The 24006-nt window shown below is 38.8% G+C and overlaps 2 protein-coding genes across 3 annotated transcripts in view; both read right to left on the reverse strand.

Annotated features, from left to right (window-relative positions):
* Positions 1–7380: 7380 nt before the first annotated feature.
* LOC124215451 (uncharacterized) lies at positions 7381–19282 on the reverse strand. 2 transcript variants are annotated; one of them, XM_046618860.2, is made up of 9 exons: positions 18894–19282; positions 16940–17823; positions 13786–14042; positions 13263–13665; positions 12898–13150; positions 12260–12451; positions 11231–11915; positions 10788–10884; positions 7381–7802 (listed from the first exon to the last, which is right to left on the reverse strand). In XM_046618860.2, exons 2-9 carry the CDS (start codon positions 17727–17729, stop codon positions 7675–7677), a joined length of 2805 nt encoding a protein of 934 aa, XP_046474816.1. In that variant the 5' UTR covers positions 17730–17823; positions 18894–19282; the 3' UTR covers positions 7381–7674. The 2 variants fall into 2 exon arrangements, with proteins under 2 accessions (XP_046474816.1, XP_046474817.1); XM_046618861.2 differs by having other exon boundaries at positions 7381–7709; positions 18894–19281.
* A 590-nt stretch (positions 19283–19872) lies between these two features.
* dnr1 (defense repressor 1) overlaps positions 19873–24006 on the reverse strand; it is a 146233-nt gene continuing 142099 nt past the window's right edge. The window contains exon 7 of the mRNA XM_046618864.2: positions 19873–23962. Coding sequence (XP_046474820.1) covers positions 23624–23962 — 339 coding nt within the window. The 3' untranslated portion in view covers positions 19873–23623. The remainder of the gene's footprint in view (positions 23963–24006) is intronic.

Genomic DNA, 24006 nt, shown 5'->3' on the forward strand with positions numbered 1-24006 from the left:
AATGATACATGAAACGATAACTCTCATAGAAACATGAAAACTAGCAATAACAATCCAGCAAAGAGTAAAAACGAAACCGAGAAAAAAAAAGTCTACGATGGCCACCAAACACACTAACGAAAAAATCCCCCGATTCTCCCGAATAAAATAATTTGTCATCCATGCTCGACTAAAATTCGAACAAGGTAATAGTATCGATAGCAGAAACTAATCAACTAAACCCTGAATTAATCGTTATTCAAAAACATACAATCAATCGAATCGCAATCGATTTTAACGACGACGAATATAGGCTTTATTTTTATTTATTCTAATTCCATTAAACAACATACTGCGTGTATAAATTTTCCCTAACCAGTTAAAAAATATTCCTTGTACAAAATTATCCCGATCCCTTCTTTTTTGTCAAGTTTTTGATCCCTCGATCAAGGATTTTAATTGTAAGATTTCCCATCAACCGATGAGCACAGTCGAACCAACCACGAATTAACCGCGAACGAAACAGCGTCAATTTTTTTTTCCACCCCGTTGGAAAATTGCCAAAAAGAAAGCAGAGGTGAAAAAGAATTTAAAAAAAAAAAAAGAAAGAAAAAACACGACAAGAAAAACAAGATATAACCGCGATACCGGTGCAATTTCTCGCTTTGCCAATGCTCCGTCGGGTGTCGAGCACGCCTGATGATGCAAAGGGTGAGAGCGGAGTGAGTGAGACGGAGAGAGAGAGAGAGAGAGAAGGAGAGAGGAGAGGAGAGAGAGAGTGTGAGTAACGGCGGCAGCAAGGTTGGTCTCTCACCTCCTCAAGGGCTGGAGCCCCCCATCCCCCCTCCGCCCCTTCCACCGACAAGCTCTCGTTGGCAGCAGCAGCTCTTTTGCCTCCTGGGCTCCGGGGTCGGAAGCGGGACAGGGAGAGCGGCTGGTCGGTTCTCTCCTTCGGGAAGAGAGAGCCCAACAGGCGGCGGCTGCCGCTGCTGCCGCCGCTGTCTGTCGGGGCAAAATCAATGCGTGGCGGCGACAGAGAGAATTCTCCCGCCCCCTCCCCCCCCTTCCTCGCCCCATCGGGCCCGCCGCTTTGCTTCGCTCTGCCCTGCGCCGCGTCCTCGGCGACCCTCCATACGCCTACCTACCACCTACCACCTACCCACCTACCGGCAAACAGCGCGCTCAACCGTGTATCATACCCACCGCTACACCGTCTGTGTGCCCCAAGGGGCTAATAAGCTGTATTATTTTTATCACGACCGAGCGAGGCGGAGGGGAGGAAAACCTGACGCTTTACTTATTATATACCGGTTGATCCAGCCGGATCTAGCAGTCCGGATGTACAGAGAGATTTGATCGTTGGTTGTTGTTTTTTGGAATTATACCGCGGGCTTTGGTCGCTTGCGGGAGTTTCTTTTCAATGTTTCATGTTGCTTCGCTTATTGTCGTTACGGCGTAGCGATTACACAAGTGAGTTAAATTCATCGAATAAATCTGACGGTCTCGTTTTTTATATTTTTCTTTTTTATCGCACGCACACACGCCGACGCATGTGCTGAAATTACTGTATTGGATGGAATTCTTTTCAATTTTTTCTTACTTGTAACACAAGAAGTGGTTAAATTTTTTTCTTTTTTCATCCTGTGTTTGCTAACAGGCTGCTTTTTTTTTTTTTTCTTTCTTGATATGCAACGATTCGTCGCAGCGTGAAATTATCATTGTCGCTAAATATCAATCATTCGTTATACGTAATATCATTGATCAAGCGTAATGCGATACCTACGTGTATTATAGAGGAGTGTGAAATTGATTCTTTGTCGAATCTGATACTCCAGTGAATGAAAAAACAAAAAAATTCTTTGCGCATGATGAAATCGACTTTTTTTCTTCATATACAGATTCAAGTTGATCATGGTTATAGTATCTATATTATCGCGAAATATTTAGACATTATTCACCATATCTTTCCATCCTATTTGTCAGGTTAAATTTGAGACACGATCACGGACGAATATCCCTGACGTTAAAATGCCGCAACCGATCAGGTATAATTATACATTTCAAAAGGATAATCAGTTTGGTTTTATAAAAAAAAAAAAAAATATATATATATATATAATTACCAATCGAAGAAATGTCTAAGAATACCGTAAAATTCGATTCCATTTCGAATGAATGGTACGGAGTGCGGGTTATGTAGCAGCGGACGAGAAGCCGACTCCCTCTCTCTCTTTCTCTCTCTCTCTCTCTCTCTCTCTCTGGTTAATTATTAAGGCGAGCACATTGCAGGGTCGGCCACAAACCGAGCAACTGGCTGCCTGTCGCGCAGCAGGTGAAACCGGTGAAAATCGTCGTGAATTATTAAGAGCAATTCCGCATAGCCGAGAATTGTGCATGCATTTTATGCGCATGAATTCGATTGCGAGCAGCGATGTGAATAAAAATGTATCAACTCTCATAGACACGAATTAGCGTGCATAAATAAATCCTGCAGTACGGATTTGCATACCTCACGTCGAAGCGTCGCCTCGGTGTTTAAGGACAAGCCGAAACGTCAAGGGTCTCGTCTAAGACGCGTCGTCCTTCGACGTTGCGACCTTGGTCGTCGAGTCGTTCGCAAAACTTGGCGTATTTTACTGCCGTCGTACGTGTCGCAAATTCAATTTAACCTCGCGAGTGCTACGCCCAACTTTCCTAATTCTCACTCCAAGTGTTTCATCTATTTCAGAGATATAAAGCCTCGGTACGGTGAAAAAGTTTTCAACCCAACGCGCAGAATTTTCGCTTCAAATTCGAGAATCGCTATCAGGTGTGTGTGTATATATATATATATTAGGGTGCTTTTTTTTTTTTGGGAATATTTTTTTTTTCGTTCGAGAAATCTTCTCACGTTCTGGGAGAGTACTTAATATTAATATTAAGGGTTAACATTTTGAGGGAATTTTTTTTTTTAGGCATTTCCAACAAAATTTCAGGTCGCGAGTGAAAAAAAGAAAGTACCCTGATATATATATGTACAAAAGCATTTTGGAATAGAGAGTAAAAATAGAGAAACCGTAAATATTGAAACGTAGTCTCGCTCCGTGCCCGAATCTTTGCACGTGATCCGACAAATCAAAGCTCTCGAACCTATTGAAATTTCGTACGCAGCTTCTATAGGTAGGTATATATATAATATGTATATAAGAATGTATGTAGATATATAAGGTGTACGTGTATCATAAGAGTTGATTGATAACCTCGTCCTGCATAGAGACGTATAACGTACACGCCTACACACAAACACACACGTATACGTGTGTTATAAGGTATTTCTATCGCGTATATGTATGTACAGTAGTGGATGCATATCGTGGTGCTTTATAACCAGTTTCCACCGGGCGGGATTTCGCACGAATTGTGAAATAGTAACTGCGGATGAACGATTACATTATATGTAATTCATATGATACAGATCAAATGTAATTCAACCATTGTAAAAAGTAAAGTAGAATGGAGGCAAAAAAAAAAAAAAACCAAAAAACGGGGAAATTATATCCAAATTCCCATGATATTAAAAGCAATTGTTCATCGGTTGCGGTTAGAGTATACAGACTGTAAAAAAAAAAATATGGTGTTAAAATTTTTCCGCTTGAATCGGAAAAATTCGAAATATAAGCATTAGTTTTCAACAGTGTATTTATAAAATAAATAAATCTCATATACGTTCGAATAAGAAGCAGAAAGAGAACCACGAATCGAGTTTCACAATCGCAAAGGGTGAAGGAGAAAAAAAAAACAGAAGAAGAAGAAGAAGAAGCATAAAGCAAGAGGATAAAAACGAAATTAGAGAAAGAAAAAAATAAAAGGAGGGCAAAGGGGGAAGGGGAGGGTAGAAAGAAAAAAAGGAAAAAAGAAAAAGAGGGCACACTTCGCCGATTAAATGCGTCCAGTCAGCAGCGAGGTTCGGGGGACGGGATTTGGGGTGGCTGTTCAGTACCCGATGACGGGGCGATATCGATTACCGAGGGGAGGGGGGGAGTGAAGGGCGAAGGGCGGCGGGTCGAGCCACGGGGTTGAAACGGCGCTCGCCGATATGACGAGGGTGAGAAATCCCCTAATTCGAATTTAGGTGTCGGTCGGTCGGTCGGATGGGCGCAATGCGGTGTCACGCTGCGGGCGTCCCGCTCCCCTTTTCTATTCTCCCCGAACCACCCCCAACCCCCACCCCCACCCCCACCACCCCCCGGGTCGCCCGAGCCGCGGGCAAGGTGCCCGCCTACTTATACGAATTGGGCTCGTGTCTTATATATATGTACTACTAGCTGGCGTCAAGGATGGCGATGAATCCTACAGGCTATCGTCGGGACGACACCCGGTCCCACCAAATGTGCGTAATAACGCGTCTGTGACGACGCGGTTGTTTTTATTTTTCTTTTTTTTTTAAGGGAAAAATCGATACTTCGAAACCTTAGGATTGTCGGACGATTCGAACAATTGTATCTTAGATCATAGAGAAAAATGAAAAATTATTTGTTTCACATCGAAAGTATAGATATTCAATATGTCGTTAACTGTAATTAATAAACTTGGAATAATTTTGAGAAATGGAACAATAATACCTTTTTAACATTTCCCCTAGTTTTTCCTAAGAGACGAAAAATATCACTGAGAATTCTCCGATTTTTCGATTTTGTCTCCATCCTGATGGCTGATTGTGAAACAACGGTAAACTTTCGAACATACAGATTTCTTTTTTTTTTTTCTTTTACCAACGTTTTAAAGAAATCTTCGGCACATAGTAATCTTGAATTCAAATTGGTTGGTGTAAATTTTTAGAAAACCGTTTTAATTCGTTCAACAACGACGATTATTATTCCGACATTACATACTTAGATGTGTACACAAGTGAACAAATTACCAAAATTTTTCGTCTACATTGACATTAGGAAAAACAATTGGGACTGCAAGGGACGTAAAGAGCAATAAATATGTTACGGGTAGTTACGATCTCCTAAATTTCTTCACAATCGCAGTTTAAACTTTATATACAATATAATAAGCAAGCGAGTGTATTTCTGTGTAGATAATAAAGACAACAACTATGATAAGATTGCAGTCATTTTGTGGAATAGTTTTAACTAGGTAATAACAAGTATAATCATATGTCTGTGTTTGTGTTTGTGTATTCACGCACAAGGCACGTATAATACAAATTACACGGGTATACTAAATTGCGCCCAAGTGATAGGGTAAGCATATAAGCTTCAAGTCTGAAAGACAGGCTTGTTAATCATTCTCTCGAACCTCCGACTCGAAAAGTCACGAGTCGTGACATCGCTCGGCGAAATAGCCCGCATGCCTTGCAACGATTAGCCCGTACGTACACCTAACCACATGTAATTATAACGCCGAATAAAAAATACGTTGATCCGTTAAATCTTCTATTTGAATGAAGAAAAATTAAGAGAAAAATTAAAAAAATTCCTGGTAAAGATGCGCAAGGAATCTTAGTCGTGATTAATTCAATGATTATATTCACCGATTCCCGAGACCAATTTTCCGAATCCTTAAATAATTTTAAAGGATACGAGCTGATTATTTCTAATATAAGTGTTATTAATTGTGTTTAATAATAATAATTGTTATTTACATACTTTCCGAGAGTAGGTATACCATATAAAAGTATCAATGACATTTATCATTTAAAACTGAACTCCAGAGCGTCGGGAAAGCTGGAAGCCAGGCTTAAGGGCTCAACGAGGGTTAAGCGATTACCGAGGATAGCATTACAGGTATGAATAGGACTTCACGCCCAGCGAAAGTCCAGCAGAAGGTATCGAATACATTATAAGTTTATAAGAAGCAGACTCGACTCGGTAATCATCGGTTGTTTTTGCGCACACCGAGGAAATATTTCTACTTACGATCTATACTAATGAAAAAAAAAATATATATATACATATATATATATATAAATGAGAAAAAAAAATTAATAAATCGCTAATTTTCCAGCTGTTTAAATTGCACAATAAACACCCGCAGCGGTGATACTGAATACACAGATCATAATAATTTCCCCAGCATGCAGAAACCGAATTGATATATAACTAGCTGCGGAGCGGTAATTTGGCACGTATAGGTATTAACCGGTCTGTGTGTGGTTCAAACCGCGGAGGAAAAGGTCGAGTCGTGGGGCAAAAGGTTACGCCGCGGTGTTGGTCGCGAATCCACACCGCATACATATTCGTGAATAAGTATATATATGTATATACATATGTGTATATATGTGCACCAGACACGTCACCGCATTGCAGGATAATCTTTCTCCTCTCGCAAATCCACCGCCTCACAGAGCTCGTCGCTTTACGGGCTCCGCGGGTTCAAAGGTGCAGAGATTTCTTTCTCGATAACGATATACGTTGGTTATACATATATATATGCATACGCGGGAATGATCCGTGCTCAGAAAATTCTTTCACCCACGGTTATTCATTCCTTACTGCTCTTTTTTTTTTTTTTTTTTTATTTATTAATTTTTTTTTTTTTTACACATACTTTAATGGTTTCGGAGACAAGGTTTCCTTCTTTGACATAATTTTTTTTTATTTTCCTTCTTTCTCCAAAGTCAATGCTCGATAATTATTCTTATTTATAGTGAAAAATTTTACGATTACAAAACAAAACGACGAGAAATGGCTTGTTTTCTATCGTGATATACAAATCCGATGATTTTCGGTACGAATTGATGAGGTCGGAAAAAATGAGAACGAATATTCCTTATCATAGATCTGCAGTGAAGACAACGGCGGTAAATTTCACTTGCGGGGAAATATCGCCGAATAATACTCGGAGCATCGATCAATCGGTCATTAAATAGTACACCGTCCAATTATTTATTCATTTATTTGTTTATTTATTTGGTCTCACTCGATTGCCAAGCTTTTGAGCGAAGAAATTAGACAACGTTAATTACACGTTTACACAGTTGCAATGTGCTCGGTTCTCTTTTTTCCCGCCGCCCCAGTCCTAAAAATATTACGCAATTATGTATTTACGCGTATAAACGAGGCGTATAATTAAGCGCCGCGCGCTGCATCAGTGTCGTGTAATTATTAATTAGTGTGTGAAATTAAGAGGTAACGCTGCGTATGAATTCAGGCGTGTGCAGTACAATGTTTAATAAGGTTACATACGACAACGGTGTTTCGCGTTATCTCACTGGGACGTTTCGGTGCCTTGGGATAACAACGGAATTACACAAATTGCCGTATCAGCCGCGTCAAGTAACATAATATACTATACTGGCAGTTTTAGTCGCTCCGATGATGTGTTGCACAGTTTGATATGTACATACATTTATGCATCAGACTTTTTTTAAATTAGGGCAACGAAGTTTTTCTACCTCCACCCCTCCCCCCCTTCCTCCCGCCCTTTTTTTCTTGTTGTTTGACGAGGTCTAAAAATGTAGAAAATTTTTTATTTCAGGAAAGACTAACGTTTAGATCTTGTTGCAACGAAGAAATAAAAAATTAAAAGTAATAATAATAATAATATTTCCCTAACCTGAAACATTTTAGTATAAAATACCTATAATAAACCGATGAATGTAACCATGGTAAGCAACACCATCACTTTTCGCCGTGAAAATATAAGATACCTTAATGAGACGTCACTGGTTTGTATACTTTTCGTTTATCCTTCCGCCAAAAACCTTCAGTAAAGCATCCCGAAAACTTTCATCGTCGCAACTGCAGAATGTGAGGACAGTGTGATATATAAATATATGTAATGTAACGATGAGAACGCGCCGTGGCTGCGAAAATTACTCCATCTAAAAATTCCTGCGAGAAAAAAAAAAAAAAAAAAAAAAAAAATTATATCATATCTCCCTCGTTCAGGCTCAGCTATAGGTATATGTAAGCAGAAAATTTCGCCTCTCCTTCTACCGTACGTCATATTGCTTTTTATCATATTTCACGCACAGCAAAGAAGGAGAGAGTGAAAACAAAAGAAAAGAGAGAGGACAAAAAAAAAAAAAATGGCGAGGAAATCTTTACCCCTGAACGACGGGAGAAAATTGCCCGAAACTTTTTCTACAGCACATGTTGACCCAGTGTAACTTTTCTCCTCTTTTTCGTTTGGGCAAAATTTATGCATTGAGAATTTTGATAGGATAATTTCAACGTTGTATCTGCAGAATATCACGCGAGAGCATAGTGTGGACATAAAAGAAGTGGTCGATGATTAAAACAGCGACGATTCCTTATCTACTACAATTTTAAAGAGTATCGAATGCCGGTGCAAAGAAGGTTTCTATCGTGTAGAATCTTCTGCACCGTGGAGGGCAGGAAACGCTTCAGTTCTTAGACATCACGCATCGAATTACACAGCGTATTGAGTTTTCTTCAGAAGTTTTTACGGCAAAGGGTGAGTAAATTTATACGCGTATGAAAAGAAACAAATATACTGCAGAGATTGAAAATGAGACGGAGAAGCAACAGTGTATTGCGTAACAAGTGCGAAAAGTGAGCAATTTCCGACGAGTGCGAAGTTTGCAGCGTGAGCCGCAAACGTGACCGTTCTAAATACGAGTGATATATCACCTATCCTCACGTCTGGCACGTGTTATTTTTTTTCAGTATCGGTAGAGGAGAGTTTAATTCAATAAGCAAACTAATGCAATATAATAATTCAAAAAAAGTAGATTACGAGCAATGAAAAGGTTCAAAGGCACAGATCCGGCTTCATGAAACTTAGCCTAAGCGCGCGATCTTCAGGTTGAACTCAGCCCAATGACGTCGTTGGCGATGCGTGAAGTTGAGTTATCGGGAAGTGCGCATGCGCCAAGAAATCCCTAGTGTGTAAAATTGAGAATTTCAGTTAAGCGCATGCGCCAGCGTCGTTTTACCGCACTGTTCAGAAATACGGGCATTTTACACACGCTGCACAAATGAAATCTAACATTTGAAATGTGAGTTTGAAAAAAAAAAAACTTTTCCGTTCCTCGTTAAATATAAAATATAATAACAATACACGTTATTCATGTATATTCGCTGTTTTTCTTTCTTCGGAAATTCCGTACATATAATACACGCTTGCACAAATATGTACATCAGCTGCAAAGATTTGGAAACTAAACATCCGTTCCTTACTTTTCTTTTTCTCGCACATCTACGTATACTTATTCTCTTTTCTTACGGGACAGAAACGAATGGGTAAATTTGTTCGCGAACGGGCTACGTATATAATGATAATATAAGGGTAAATTTCCCTTGCACATGGGATAGAATCGGGGGAAGGGGGTTGGACTGGAGCGAACGCGGAAGCTTCTGAAGTTTAACCAAAGTGTAGTGGGTATAAGTATGGGTACCAGGCAATGTGGCTGTGCCGCTGGAACGAACAGATAGCGTTGAAATACGAGGAGATAACCGTGGGTCTGGCAAATATTAGACCTGCCCCCTCTCCCCACGAGATTTTCCCGCGCCTTCAACAACCTGCAACTTGACGGTACCACCCCTCGCTTTCTTCCCTTTGGTCCTCTTCCTTCGTATACCAGCTTTTCGAGAAACGTCGCCGCTCGCATTTCCCTTCTTCGCCCCCCCCCCCCCTTTCCCTACTTCTTTGTCGGAATAACGTTTTAATTTAAAAAGTGCCGCGTGCATGAAATATATATGTATATGCTACAAGTCCCTCAGACCTCTTCACGGTTTTAAAACTTTCCCGAGTTAATTTCGTTCCGAGGAAGGTAACGTTATAGTCGGGAAGAGAGGCGAAATTCCGGAAGGGAAATTAGAATGACGAAAACCCGGATAGAACGAGGATAGAATCTATGTGTGTAGGCATATCGGGACATTCGAACTTTACGTTACTTTTAGATAAAGAAGTCTGTTGATGAAAAAGTCGAATTACGTTTGGTGGGTTTCAAACTGCGGCCGATTTTGGACTGATCAATCATCGCGCCGCTTTTGCGTAACGTTCACGACGAAATTTAGCGATGTAGGATATTGCGAATCAATGACGGTTATCGGTAAACTCAAACTCGATCGTGTATTGAAAACTGTGACGTTAAATACTTGCCAGTTTTTCATTTATTTCCAAGGAAGGAAATATATGGAAGGAATGATTCAAGTTGTCTGTACAAAAGTTGTAATTTTGTGACAACTGCTTTGAAAATTAGAGCCGATACGGGGCAAGTTGGAAAATTTGACAATTCCTAGCATTCCACTGCCTGTGATAAGGTATTGCAACGTTTTTCACTCCGTTTAATAACACCTCTTTACTACTGTTATTATCATTCGATTCATGCGTTATAAATTAGGACAGTTTAAATTTATCCAACGTGACCTACATGGGCAATTAAATCCTAAGCATATACCTCGAGAATGATGTTTATCTAAATTTTCGTCTTTTCATATCTTTTTTACTTTTTTTATTCTTAAAGTCTTATCGCCGCGTCATTTGACACGAGGATTTGATCATGGCACATTGTGTACTAAAAAATTGTACAATGATAAATATCGCATATTTGGTCTAGAAAAATTCGTTGCTCTACTCAACACATTGAAATATCGTCTTCGTTTCGTTATAATTCTGCGTTTCGGTTTGGTTGGGAAAATGTTATAGCAAACTAATGGATATTCACGGAATACGGTATTGCCGGTAGCCTTTTTGCTAAATATTCTAGCAATGTTCGCTCCGATTTAGGTATCCAAAATTTCGACCCATGCATTGCCGATGCTTATACATATTCAAGCGTTGGAACATCATCATTATAGTAAATCAAAAATTCAAAATGTGATGTAAAATTTTGATTTGATGTCACTTACCTTGATCTTTTTCTGGCAACTTTCCCGGAACTTTCTTGTCGGGCGCCTTGGGTGAACAGTTTTTCCTCACTGGCCTTGTTGCAAGCGTCTGCGGCACCTGTAACACAGCAAGAAAAACCCTTGAAATTGAAACACCTACCAAATTCACATGAAGCACGTAAAACATGATCAGCACGCAAAAATTTCACACGATTTCACTTGTGCTTTTGTTGACTTGCTACTTTTAGGTTTGAAAATACGCTATTTGAGTTATCTAATGAGAGGTGAAACAAAATTTCCAAAATATAAACGTGATTTTGGATTTGCGCTTTGGTTCAGAGTGCTATCTGTTGTACCATGAAGCCGAGTCTGATATTCGTGACCAGATTTTTTCGAATCACGAAAATAAACTTTAAATGATGATACACTATAAACTGTAGAAAAAAAAAAACAAAATAATTTACCACTTTTTCAGATCTTTCTCCCGATGGCAATCTGGCGACAGCTGCATCAGGACCATTTTCAGGTGGCGGTGGTTGAACGATCCAGTTATATTCTCTTTTATCGACAGGCAAGCCCCATCTTTCGTACTCGAGGCTCTGCGTCCGTAACGTCTCATAACAATCGAGACAAACGACGGCAAAGTCACCATTTTCCAATAACAAGCTCTTCTCGGGCTGTCTGTGGTTCTTAAGAAAGGCAAAGTCTTTAACAGGAAGCGCTCTGACGCGTTTCCGATAAGTCGTAATACCGCAAACGAAGCAACAGTAATCATGCGTATTGTACTGCCTCTCGGCAGTGTTAATTTGCTGTCCGCCCGACAAACTCTCGTATTTTCGCCACTGGTCGAGCAGAGAATGATAACAAAATGTACAGACTAGCGCTGAGCCGTCTTCCCTCAGCTGTTCGGCGTTCAGAGGTGACTGATGGCGCAAAAGCTCAGGAAAGAACGGTGCGTTTCGACCCTGAGGTCGCCCGTATAGAACCCTTGCCAAGGTGAGATCGCTGTGTAGGCCGCACAAAAAACAGTAGATCGAACTACTCGACGTCCCGGGAATGCTGCTGAATGTTCTATCTGAACTCAAACTTGGCGGTGTTGCTATCGATCTACCAACATCTCCGTTTGGATGTGGGCTAGGAATATCATACCTAAAAGAATCAAAAATACCTTTTGTTTTAATCAGTTCCTCCATAAATACTTTATACACATGTAGCTTTCAAACATCAGCAATAAATACAGAATTACCAAAACCTCAAATGGTCACCAGGTTAACAAATAACTACATTTTTACTTCGATAAACAGCTCGCTTTAAAAAATAGATATACAATATATGTGAGAAAAAACGAAAGTTTTGTGGAACCTATTGTTTTAAGTTACAGACCAAATTGCGAGAATCGTAAATTCAAATAAAACTTACTTTGCAACAAACTTATTATGCATAAAATTTGCCAGTATTTCAGAGAAGCGAATTAAAATGGGATTATTCATCACCTCCGACGTTCTAATGGAACTCGTTCGGCATCCATGCTCTCCCACTGCTGAGATAGGTGATTGACGCACTGACTACATGCCAAGACACGTCCGTGACTGTCCATGCACGCATTTTCGGAAGTACGTGCCATTCCTCTCAGACACGGAAAATGCATTGCATGGGAGTTCATGCCTTCCGGACTAGTCGATAACCTAATTGCATAAACATTATCCTATGAATAAATTGATGCAAACTATTGACTGTAGTTTGATAAAGTCTTTATCATGATATTAACAGGAATGATTTTGTCAATTGGTGAATGACACTTGAAAAAACTGACAATAATATAGCCTTATTTTAAACGGAACTAAAATTCTAGATTAAAGAAAAGTTGATTCACAATTCCATAACATACTTCACTTCGTATAAATTGTAATGAGGTGAAGATTCAAGCATTAATTTTCATAAAAAACGCGAGAGAAATGACTCGCCATTGGCCTGTATCATCTATTTTTTTTTTTAATTTGTTTTACGTCTTCGTCAATTGAATTTATGCGATCAGAATACAAAATTTCCGGCTGAATAAACGAACTTTGTGCCAGTGATTGGACAATAATACAAAAAATGTATCGTATCCAGAAGAACCAAGGAATCTTACCATTCCATGTGATTTCGAGGATAGAGCCTTTCGCAAATGTAGCACCGATAATTTTGTCCCGGCGCAACATTGCCGTTTTCTGCCGGTCCATTGCTAGGAGAATTTCGTTGCCTCGACGTGGTATTTTTTATGTTAATGCTACGCTGTTTGTTGGCAACAGCGCTTGATTTGTTTAAATCATATGGCTTAAAACGGATGTCGCTTCCCGCAGAATTAGCTGGTGATTTTGGGACAGCCGGCCTTGGTGACAGACCTGTAAAGGGAAACGATGAGACAAATTTAATACCCCAGGTAAAAGTAATGCGTGAATCCGAGGTGAATCAACGCCGAATAAAAATGTACGCTTTTTCATTAAAAAGACTTGCCTTGCTGCCTGAGATCGTTTTGTTGTGAAATAATAGCGGCGGGATGTTGCTGTCCATCGTGATTGTCGCCTCCGAAAACTTGCTGTTTCTGAGGAATGGCCTTGTAGCAAATAGAACAAACTTGCACCATGCCTTGAGGACTTATCGGACTTGCACCAGGTGGTGGCCTCAAAGAACATATGAATGGGAAATAGGCTTCCTTTTCCGGATTTGAACAGCAATACAAAAGTCTTATACTTGACGACGGATATTCCAGGGCACACGTATAACATATGAATGTCGTAGTGTCAACTGCAGGAGCGTGTCGTTTTCTCAGGGCGTAATTTCTCTCCCCGTGAGGTACACCCTGTCGGGTGTAAGCTTTCCATTGCAATAAAAGGTGATTCTGACACGCCGAGCAAGCCTGTGAAAATAATAAGAATTACATTTGCACGTATTCATTCTTGCTTGGGAACGGATTTATTTGAGGAATTTATCTTATCTCGAAGCAATTCATGTCTTTCACGATTGACACTGGTTTTACCTGCACTCGTCCAGCGCTGTCCATTGGCCGACTTCTGCTGGGTCTTGGATGAAGCATTAGTGATGGAAAAAATGGTGGCGGGCTGGTAGCAGGATGTGGAGGAGTCGGCAGCGGCTTGGCCGCAATGTGGCTTAGGGAACCTCTCTTGTATTCATCTCCGCAAACGTAACAGACTTCGGTCACTGAGTTTTTGTCAGGCATTGATAAATCTAATATATCAGTGCCGACGCTGGACGTCGATCCGCCACTATAGATAGCTGAAATGATAAAAATTAATGTTAAGTATGCATATAATCCGTCGAAGATGATCAACTAATTGCAAACTAACTGCTTTTATAACAACTCTATCATAGAATATGATCTAAAATATAAAACGCAAACCTGCTAGCGTATGTACTATTTACTTTCCAACATTGTTTAAATCAACATTCAATTTAGTCGATTAAACACAATTTACACTTTGCCTCGTGTAAAATTTTTTTGTCACATCTCTGAACATTGAGACCAAACGATATAGTTATTTAATACTTGTGTTTTTGAACCAAATATTCTAGCTTCTGCCGTTTTCTAAGCAGGTAGATGAAATATGAAAAATAATGTGTTAACCGTTTTATGTTTTCCTTAGATAATGACAACTGTAGCAACACATTTTCTTATCTAGCAATAAAGCTCATCAGACTGAAGTTAGTAAAGTTATCGTAACGATTTATTCTGACAAAGAACTGTTATTTTGCTATTTTGGAATTCAGTAAACTGAAATTCAGTAAACCATAGTAAAACAAAAGGCACAAATATTTCGCAATCTAAGTTCTTTAAAAATCATTGTACAACTAAGAAAATAGTGATTAAGGCCCCAATGTTTCATTACATTAACGTTACTAACTTCAACCTCGTTGAACCACCGGGTCGAAGCCTTTCATTAGTTATTGTATAATTGTTGGTCTACGAATAAGAATTAATTCGTATGTATGAGTTATCACATCACCACAAATAAAAGGAGCGGGAAAACGAAAGAAAAAAAATGCAACAGGCTAAGGCCAATTTAAATGAACCTGTAGCTGTGTATTTATCGCCAGCAGATATTGCATGCCAAAGAAATTGAACCATATTAATGCTGAAGAGCAAGAGTTCTCAGTAGGTAACGATTAACTTCACGTCGCTCAAAGTATAATGGTGTGAAAATTTATAGGTAGAGATGATAAAGTTTACTAATTCAGGTAATTGGATCAATAATAGAATTCATAGCGTTATATTTGTTTCTTCATCCACTCAACCAGTTTTTAAAACTCGCAAACTTTGGCAATGATTGGAAATATTGAAATATGAATATCATCAACTGTGACATACGAGACTAAAAGAGTTACAAGGATGTAATAGATTGCGTCACAGTGAGCAACGTACACGTAAGCCAGATGATAAACCAAGAGATATCAAAAGTGTAGACCAATTCGTTTTTTGATATCGTTAAAAAAAAAAAAAAAAAATCAAGAGAAACAACTGATTACCAAAATCGATATGGCGCAGTTGTATTCTAGGACCTGGGTCATTCCACTTGGATGAAGTAAACAAACCGTTTCTTTGTACGATGCACTCCCTCTCTCTCTCTTTCATGAAAGAGGTTGCAAAGAGGGGGAAAAAAGAAATAAAAGTTTGCTTGACCTCAGATAAAGACCCAATTAAAGTGAAGAGGTCGATCAAGAAGTGGGAAATTTTTGCTCAACTAGATATACATAGATAGATATCGACAGATGTGAGACATTGGCTTACTGGAGCAATAGAAATTTTCTACTTTTTTTTTTTTCTAATTTTTTCACCTGCGCCAAAAATGATAGTTTAATGTCAATAAACGCAAAGTTGGCATTACGTTAGAAAATATCGTAACAGATGCTAGTGCCAAGAGATATTTATTGCTAACTTGTGTTACAGATATTTCTATGACATTGGAGGAGGGCTTAATCTATGCTTTTTTAAATTTACTATTGCATCATTGTTTACAGTTAAGTGTAAACACAACAGTATGATGGAGCATGCAACACATGTAACGATGATGCAAGGTTTGCAAATGATAATGTTCGGTAAATGTTAGAGGTGAAATCAATTATTAGCATAAAAATTAACCATGAGGCTGTGTTCGTTTGTTACAAAATATTATACAGAGTTTTCGTGACCAATTAATAAAAAGTTTCTTGGCGTGGTTACCGCTGTGCAAATACTAGCTTGCAGTTAGTATCACCTTTATAATTGCAACATTCCAAGCCAATTTATGTTTGCACAATTCATCTGTTGATTTTTAATTCAAGAATATTGCACAGGATGTCGACGACTGTAACCTGAAACTGTACTCGTCAGTGTGCAAAAGCTACCCCATTTTTTTAATTATAGCACCATCCTGATTGAACTAGCAATTTAATTACCGTGTATTTAAATAGATGTAAATATCCATAACCAAAATTTCAAAACAGTGATTAAAATATGCATTTCTGACTCACTCAAATAACTGGGTGCAAGAGTGGATTTTTCTTTGAATACAAGAATATTTTGCGAATGCGACAAAAAATTGAGAAAAAATCCTAAAAGTGCAAAAATAACGAAAGAAAAAACTTGTTTGCCACTACATTAGGCCAACAAATTGGTTATGTAAATCAATTCACTTCACGCCTACTCCAGCAGATAATTTATGTAAATTTGCAAAGTTCAGACGTGAAACAAAGTTGCAAGTTAAAATTCTGTCATTCTTTTATCTTTGTACATTTTATTTTTGACTCACCAACCTTTTCATCTAACCAATCAATTCTGAGTCTTACGCTACTCGACTGGATCAGGAATTTTTCGAATCCACAAACATTGATCATGTTTCATTCGGTAATGACTATTTTCAAAGAAGGATCTGATCAGAATATTCTGTTTTCATTACTCCGGATTGTGAATACACATACATATTCTTCAACTCTTTGGAAACTCAACTGATTGCCTGATTCAAGGATCAGTCGGTCGACACGCAAGTCTAAGCGAGTAAAAAGCGGCTGTTGGTAGCGCATATAAAATATTTCTATAATATATTATCACTATCTATGCCTAAAGAGTAAATATTGAAGATGCGTTCTTCTGATACGGACTCTCTCACCCTCTCTCTGATTACACGATAAATATTTACCTTGCGGTTGAGGTGGTAGACTAGGTTGCGGTGCTGGCGAGCTTCTGGGAGCATGTCTTAAATCTAATGCTGCCTCGTTGGAGAGTCTAGTTTCATCGACGACTTGTCGAGGGCTCTGTAGCCTCTGATGCGGTGACTGTAGTCTTTGATGAGGTGACTCCATGGTCAGTCTTGCTTGTTCAAGATGTCTCGACGATTCGGCAGCGTTAGAATGCGGCCTTTGCAGTTCAACGGAATTAGACGGTGGTCTAGACTGTTCGACTCTGGGCGAGGGGGAATTTGGCAGTAATCTTGGCGACACGCCGACCGGCCGACTCTCCTGCCTTGTCTGCGTCGTCGGCTGTTCGTTAGTGAGCCCCAAAACTTGCGCCGCGTATTCCCCCTGGAGTGCCATTTCTGCTCCAGTAAAAGGACCTCCGTCGCAACGCTTCAGCCAGTAAACCCTCTGGTTGTGGGGCCTGGCGTCTCTCTCGTAGCTGTCCCATTGCTGCAAGAGTAGAGCGTAGCAGAGACTACAGACTTTTATGGCGCCGCTCCTAACCCCTTCGCCTCTGTAGCCAGCCGGCGGTTCGTGAGACTCCAAAAATGGAAAATATGGTTCGCTGGGCGAAGCGCCTATACTAGGTTTTACTCTGAGCCAGTATTGCTCACTGTGACCCAGGGTTCCGCAAACAAAACAAATCCTGGGTCCTCCCCCCTCGTCTGACATCAGTGACACGCAGGCCGGATTCACCAGCGATTGCCCCTCTAGTCCCGGCTCATTTTTCACATACAACTTGCTTTCCATCATGTCAGGAAACCATCGAGTTTTTTTTCTTTCACTTCTCGTCGCTTATTATCTTCTTAACAAAATCTGAAGCGATTAACCAGCATAGGTTTCAATTCTGCAAAATGTAAATTCACCATTATACGACGCTTTTACTGCCGTGACATCAAAAGCAAAGCCTAAGCAGTAAAGAATAGATTTTACTAAAGTAAATTGGTTGAAGTTTGTTCGGTATAACCGTGCAGGAAGCATGACGCACTTGAAACGACAAATATTGGTTCGCAATCTAAGGGAATTTTGGAACGGGTAATTTAAGTGTGAAAAAACTGATTGAAAATAATAGAACAAATTTGATTGGCAAACATGTTGGACAAACTGAGCATGTACGCAGAGATTGTTCTAGGAGGGTAAAGAGAAGAGAATAACTGAGAAGAGAGAGTATGTGAGAGTTGGTGTATCCAGTTTCAATTAACACTCACGTCGGAAGAGGCATCTGAACAAACGAGATGTGGTGCTGTTAATTTGCATAGACAAGGTAAGAGAGTGACAAATAAATAATGGTGCAGTATATTCATGGGTAAGGATGAATTCGCGATATTGCGAATTGGCATTGAGGGTTCGGCAGTTTGGCTAGTTTTTCTAGAAAAAGCATAAGCCTCGATTGGAGAACTCTTCTATTTCGAAGTGGCAGCTAGAGGAAGGATAGAAGTCTGGTCTCATTGTATGCAAATGAGTTTATTTGGGTGCAGCTGTGACCCCATTCCCCGTACGACGTACCGAAAACGAGTGGCATTCCGTGTCGAAAGAAAAACGCGATCGGCAGCCTCGCCGAGGAGAGGATAACCTTCGCAGGAGGGGAATAAGAGAAGAAGCAGGTCGAACAAACCCGTAATGAAAACGACAGCGAACTAGTTTTGAGAGGAGGCAGGCGGCGCACAATGGTGGGAACTTTTGATCGTTCCGAGCAGATAACGCGATTTGGAAGCCGAGATATACGCCCGCGATTGCCGCGAGGGTTGTCGCGAGTTTTTTCCACCACTTTCGAAGTGAAATCGGGGGTGACGGGGGCGGGAAATAAGGTATTCGCTACGTATTCCCAGTCATTTCGGCTGCACACTGGCGGATGCCTTCCGAAATACGCACGAGCCGCGGATGAGGTAGGTCTTTGTTAGGGGCGACTTCACTTACGTTTTTGATGTTTTAGCGAATCACATGGGACGCGCACAGCATCTTAATTAGTCCGCGAAGGTTAGCAGAGAGGCGTAAAACGTTGAGGAGAACCAGGGCCCTCTTATCTCGGCCCCTAGTCTCTGCCATACGTTCCCGAACTCCATACAGTATTGCGGGGTGTCACCTTCAACTCACTATTAGACACAGATTTAATCATATTTAGATCACCGACGCACCCTCGGCTCAACGTTTAACGCGTCTTTTATCAATTTATACGTAATTATGCTTATTTTATCTTTACAGAGGCTAAGAAAAATACATTTGTCCTAATGTGTAGCACCGCAACTTTGATCTCATTCGGCAGCCATGTTGTAAAATTCCGATTCGCGTCCCATGATGCCACGCAAGTCCATCATATGACAGTGCAGACTAATCGGCCAATCGGAGGCCTTTGCGCATCCTCGCGCAGCTCACGGAGCGATGAAACGCGCCACTCTTACCCGGCGCGCGATATTTCGAAATATCTTATATCAAATTCGTTTTTTCCACACACCCGTCGTCTCGCCGACGTGTCGCGACCTCGTTAATATACACTGATCGAATGTCTCGTTCGCGATTTCGTTCCTTCTTTCGGTATTGATTGTTTTAGCACAGGTACTTGGCAAACGAGAGAATAACTCTCGTTGGCAGTGCTATTATTTTTTCAGCTGAAATTCCCCACTCGTGTGTTGTATACGCATTTCGTACCACTATCAAGTATGTATGTAGTACCTCTAAGAACGATGTTAACTTAATTACAATATTTACTGATTTTAAAAGGAAATTTATTCCTAGCTGTTTTTCTCAACTAGTTAATGACGAATACAACTTCTTTTTACGTCACGTCGAGAAACGAGTAAAACTTGAATTCCTTTAGCACAAAACCAAGTATTTTATCTGTACATGTTTTGATGGAAAAATGAGGAAGCGGTGTGTGGGTTCATAAATGAGTTGAATATTAACGTTTTTTCAATGATAATTTGTATTTAATCATCATCATCATCTCAAGAAACATAGTACACGGTATTATGCCCGCATACATAAGGTGTTTTCGTTCGTTTATACCACCAAGGATGTGGTGTTAATACGTTTTTTTTTAAATTTAATTTTCTTCCTTCTTTAATGGTAATACTAAAAAATAATTGAAAATACTTTCAAAATACTCTTTGCAAATAATTAATCCTGATGACTCTCCGTTTTTACTACAATACAGAGATACAAACTACAAGATTTTTTTTGTCTTTTCGTTTTTTCCTTCCAATATCTTCTATACAGAGAGATAATCACAAAAATTCATCATTAGGTATTTAATTATTATTATTATATTTATATTATCATTGCTGAATAGACACACAATAGTAGTACAAACATTTTTTTGGGTAAAGGGAGGGAATTGGGTTGGGGGATGGGAGGACTTCAATTTTAGTCCAGTCATCAAATAATCATCGTGATAAACTTTGGAACTACATATTATCGGACCAATTACCATGTTTGCAGAACATTGGTACTGACTTTCTCAGCAGTTACAAGTTACTTGATAATTGCAGTACCGATACAATTATACAAACAACTTGCTTCATGCCCCGAAGAAAGAAATATCCCGAAACTCATTCTCTGTCCATTATTATCATTGGTACTCAGGGATGAGATTCTGCAAAGTTTAATAATGTGTAGTAATTTCAATGACAACGGACTAAAAACGAAAAATTGCATTGAATTATTTCGCTAGTGTTGCAAATTGCAATCGTATATGTAACGATACTTTATACTTGATATAATATGTTTTCTTTAACTGTATGGACATGCTTAATTGCTTATATCAAGGGAAAAAAAAAAGGAAAAAAAAATTATTACCCGAGGCAATCATAATTGAATGTTCACCTCGGTTGCATGTGAATACAAATGAATATTGAACAGTATTAACATTATTATTATTATTATGCCTTATAAATAGTTACAGACTAAGTTTACATTGCATTGATGTCTGACTATAACAATTGCCTTGTCTCACTTCTTCTCTCTTTTTTCTTTCTTTCTCACTCGCTCCCTTATTTTCTCTCTGTGTTGCTCGACCATTCTCAGACTCGCACGCATACTTAACAAATCGTTAGGTTTTTGATATCGGCATGAATCTTAAATTCTAATTCCTTGAAACACTTCACAGAAATGATAAAATAAACGTAAAAACACAATAAGATATATATATGTAAACTGACTTAGGCTAAAAGTTGAAAAGTGCGTACAAAGAGTGTCATCTTAAAGTTTCCAAAAGGAAATAGAAACATAAAAATGACGAAGGAAATGCCAGAAATTTCACTCAACGGATACAATATTCATATGGATTTGTGCAAATTAATTTTCAATTTTGAGGTCAAGATTGTCGTCGATAATTAAATTATCAGGCCGTGATACATTAACGTGTGTACGTGCTACAAAATTTCATATCTCAATCAACACTCTGTTTCTACGCATTTATAATATCCAATTATTGAATTAATGTATTGTGGTTTTTATTATGTCTTGTTCTTACAATTATCAATCGTGGACCAGTCTGGTATATAAATCGGATTTGACATTTGGTGAACCTATGACTTTTACTCGTTTGACCCCTCCCAAGAGGTTATCGGAGCTACTCATTTATACATACGAACAGATATTATGGTAACAACCCGTGCCTGAGCATATACGGGATGTTTAATAAGTGGAGAAGGTTATCGGCTTTACAGAATTACTATAGAAGCAAACTTTTTTGCTCTTGCAAGGATATGGTTGTCAGATATACGAATCTAGGACTCTATATTAATATTCATTATTTTCTTTATAGTACCTCTAATTGTATGCATATCATTTTCGATCAACAATAGCAACGACATTAAAAGACCAGATCTGTATAGTTTAGGATCACGTTGTCTGTGTGCGTCTTCTTTTGGAGATTTATTTATTAGAGATAATTAGGCAATCCTGAGATTACCGAGAAAAATATTTTCATAGCATATGCATATAGTGACCTGTACAATCTGGAAACTCACCGAAATCATATCATCATTGACGCTTGCATACGATGTCCAAGACTTTGATAATATAAATCAGACAATACTATAACTTTTTTTTACCGTATTAAACATATGTATCACTAAAAATATCGAAATTGCGGGTCTTCAGTTATCAGCTTATTCGTGTGTTACAATCTATATGTACACAAGCCCTATGTATACGTATATTAAATTTACCAGGGGTCAGTTTCTCTGATAAAACTTTAACCTCCGCACTTAGGGGTCACGTCTGATTCAGTTCAGCGCAGAAAAAGTAAGATAAAATAAAATAGCATAAAAAATAAACAAAAGTAAATTGTAAGAAAGACCCAGAATTTGAGGGCACTGAAATAAATTGTATTGTACATTGTAATGAATAAAAAACATTGGTCCATTTATCACTTTAAAATAAGAATCCCTTAATAACTATGCAATTCTTTTTTTGTTAATTATTATTATTATTATATTTTTTTTCGTATAGTTAATTTTTATTTATTTTTTGTTCGTTTTCATCGTATTGTTATCACTGATATCTTAGTTATATGACTTTTAAAAATACCACAAAAGTTCTTTATTTATGATTTTATAAATTTCTTATTTCCTTTCATTCAATATCCTCTTTGTTCACAGCACTTTTATTAGCGAATATTATCTTTGAAGATTTCTAGAGTCCATTCGTGATGTGATTACACTTCTAGAAACTGAAACATTATATTTTCAACACTTAACAGAGATATGCGTCATCTCTTTCGAATTTCTAGTAATATACACAACGTTCAATAGTTCAATTGGCAATAAACACCATCTCGCAAAAGTATGGAGTTCAATTGGTTTTTTGTAGAAATCTATCAAACTGCACGTTACATTAGATCATTATAGTTCAAAGGTGAAATGGTACGCTACTCTTTGGTTTTAAACATCAAATTTTATTTTGCATCTGAAACAGCTTTTAATGTATCATCGAGTGTAATCAAATAATGCTTGGACTCTATAGTTGGTGAACTTACCTCAAGCAGCCTTTCCTCTTACTCCACGATTTAATGAAAAGACAAACACAGATGTTCCTTATAAAATAATTCCTCAAGCGGGATGTACCGAAAAAACGAGACAAGAAAAAGGTGAACTAAAGTAAAAGCCGTTATTTTAGACCGTTTTTTTTTTCTCTGATACTTTTTGCCTAATTTTTCGAGGACTCGACACGTTAAACTTAGAAAATTAGACTGAGTCAGTAAGATTCGAAAACTCACAAAATAAAGGTAAAATATTGTCATTCGATATACATATAATGTATTTGTACAGTTTTTATTCATATTCCGAAATCGAGAAGATAAGCGCGCCTGATTTCACGCATTCAATTTTTTAACGACCCTGTCAAGAAATTGTAAAAAATGTATATTTCCCTCGTCAATTTAATGCTGCCCTTCTAACCAAAAACTAACCGACGATGATCAGGCTTTACAATGAAAAAAAAAATAATTCACAGGATCGGATGTCTATTCTCTTTCAAAGAAAATGGTAACATGTATTCCGAATTGACCAGGAAACGACAACGACAGACCTTGCCCACCAAATGTTTGGACGCTGTACCATGTCCGCTCAATATATCCTCTCAATCCTGCATGTGAAAATTCTAACAAATTTTTGAAAGGCGTTGAATCTACGCCTTGCGCGGCGCTCTCAAATATTGCTATTATTGTTATTGATGTTGTCATCACTTGTGATGATTCTCTCACTGATCATTTCTTCTGGAGATGATTTGACGCTGAACGTTGGTCCGACCACTTCTGAGGACATTTTGAAATTGTGTTTATCCACGTGGGTCAATTCGATCGGTAGATAAATTGTGCGACAGTGATCGATGTCTGCTCTACAGAGGGGACAACGCGAACAGCGTCTAGCGCACTCCAAGCAAGCGACGGCATGGCCGCAGGGAAACAAGGCGGTGTCCAAACTGCGATCCATACAAATTCTGCACAGCATCGCGTCTAGAAGTCTCGCCAAGCATTCGCGTGATTCCTGTGTGAATTGAGAAGAGAAAAAATAGATTAAAATAAGAGTCA

The sequence above is a fragment of the Neodiprion pinetum genome, chromosome 3 (assembly GCF_021155775.2).
Source record: "Neodiprion pinetum isolate iyNeoPine1 chromosome 3, iyNeoPine1.2, whole genome shotgun sequence".
Classification (NCBI taxonomy): domain Eukaryota; kingdom Metazoa; phylum Arthropoda; class Insecta; order Hymenoptera; family Diprionidae; genus Neodiprion; species Neodiprion pinetum.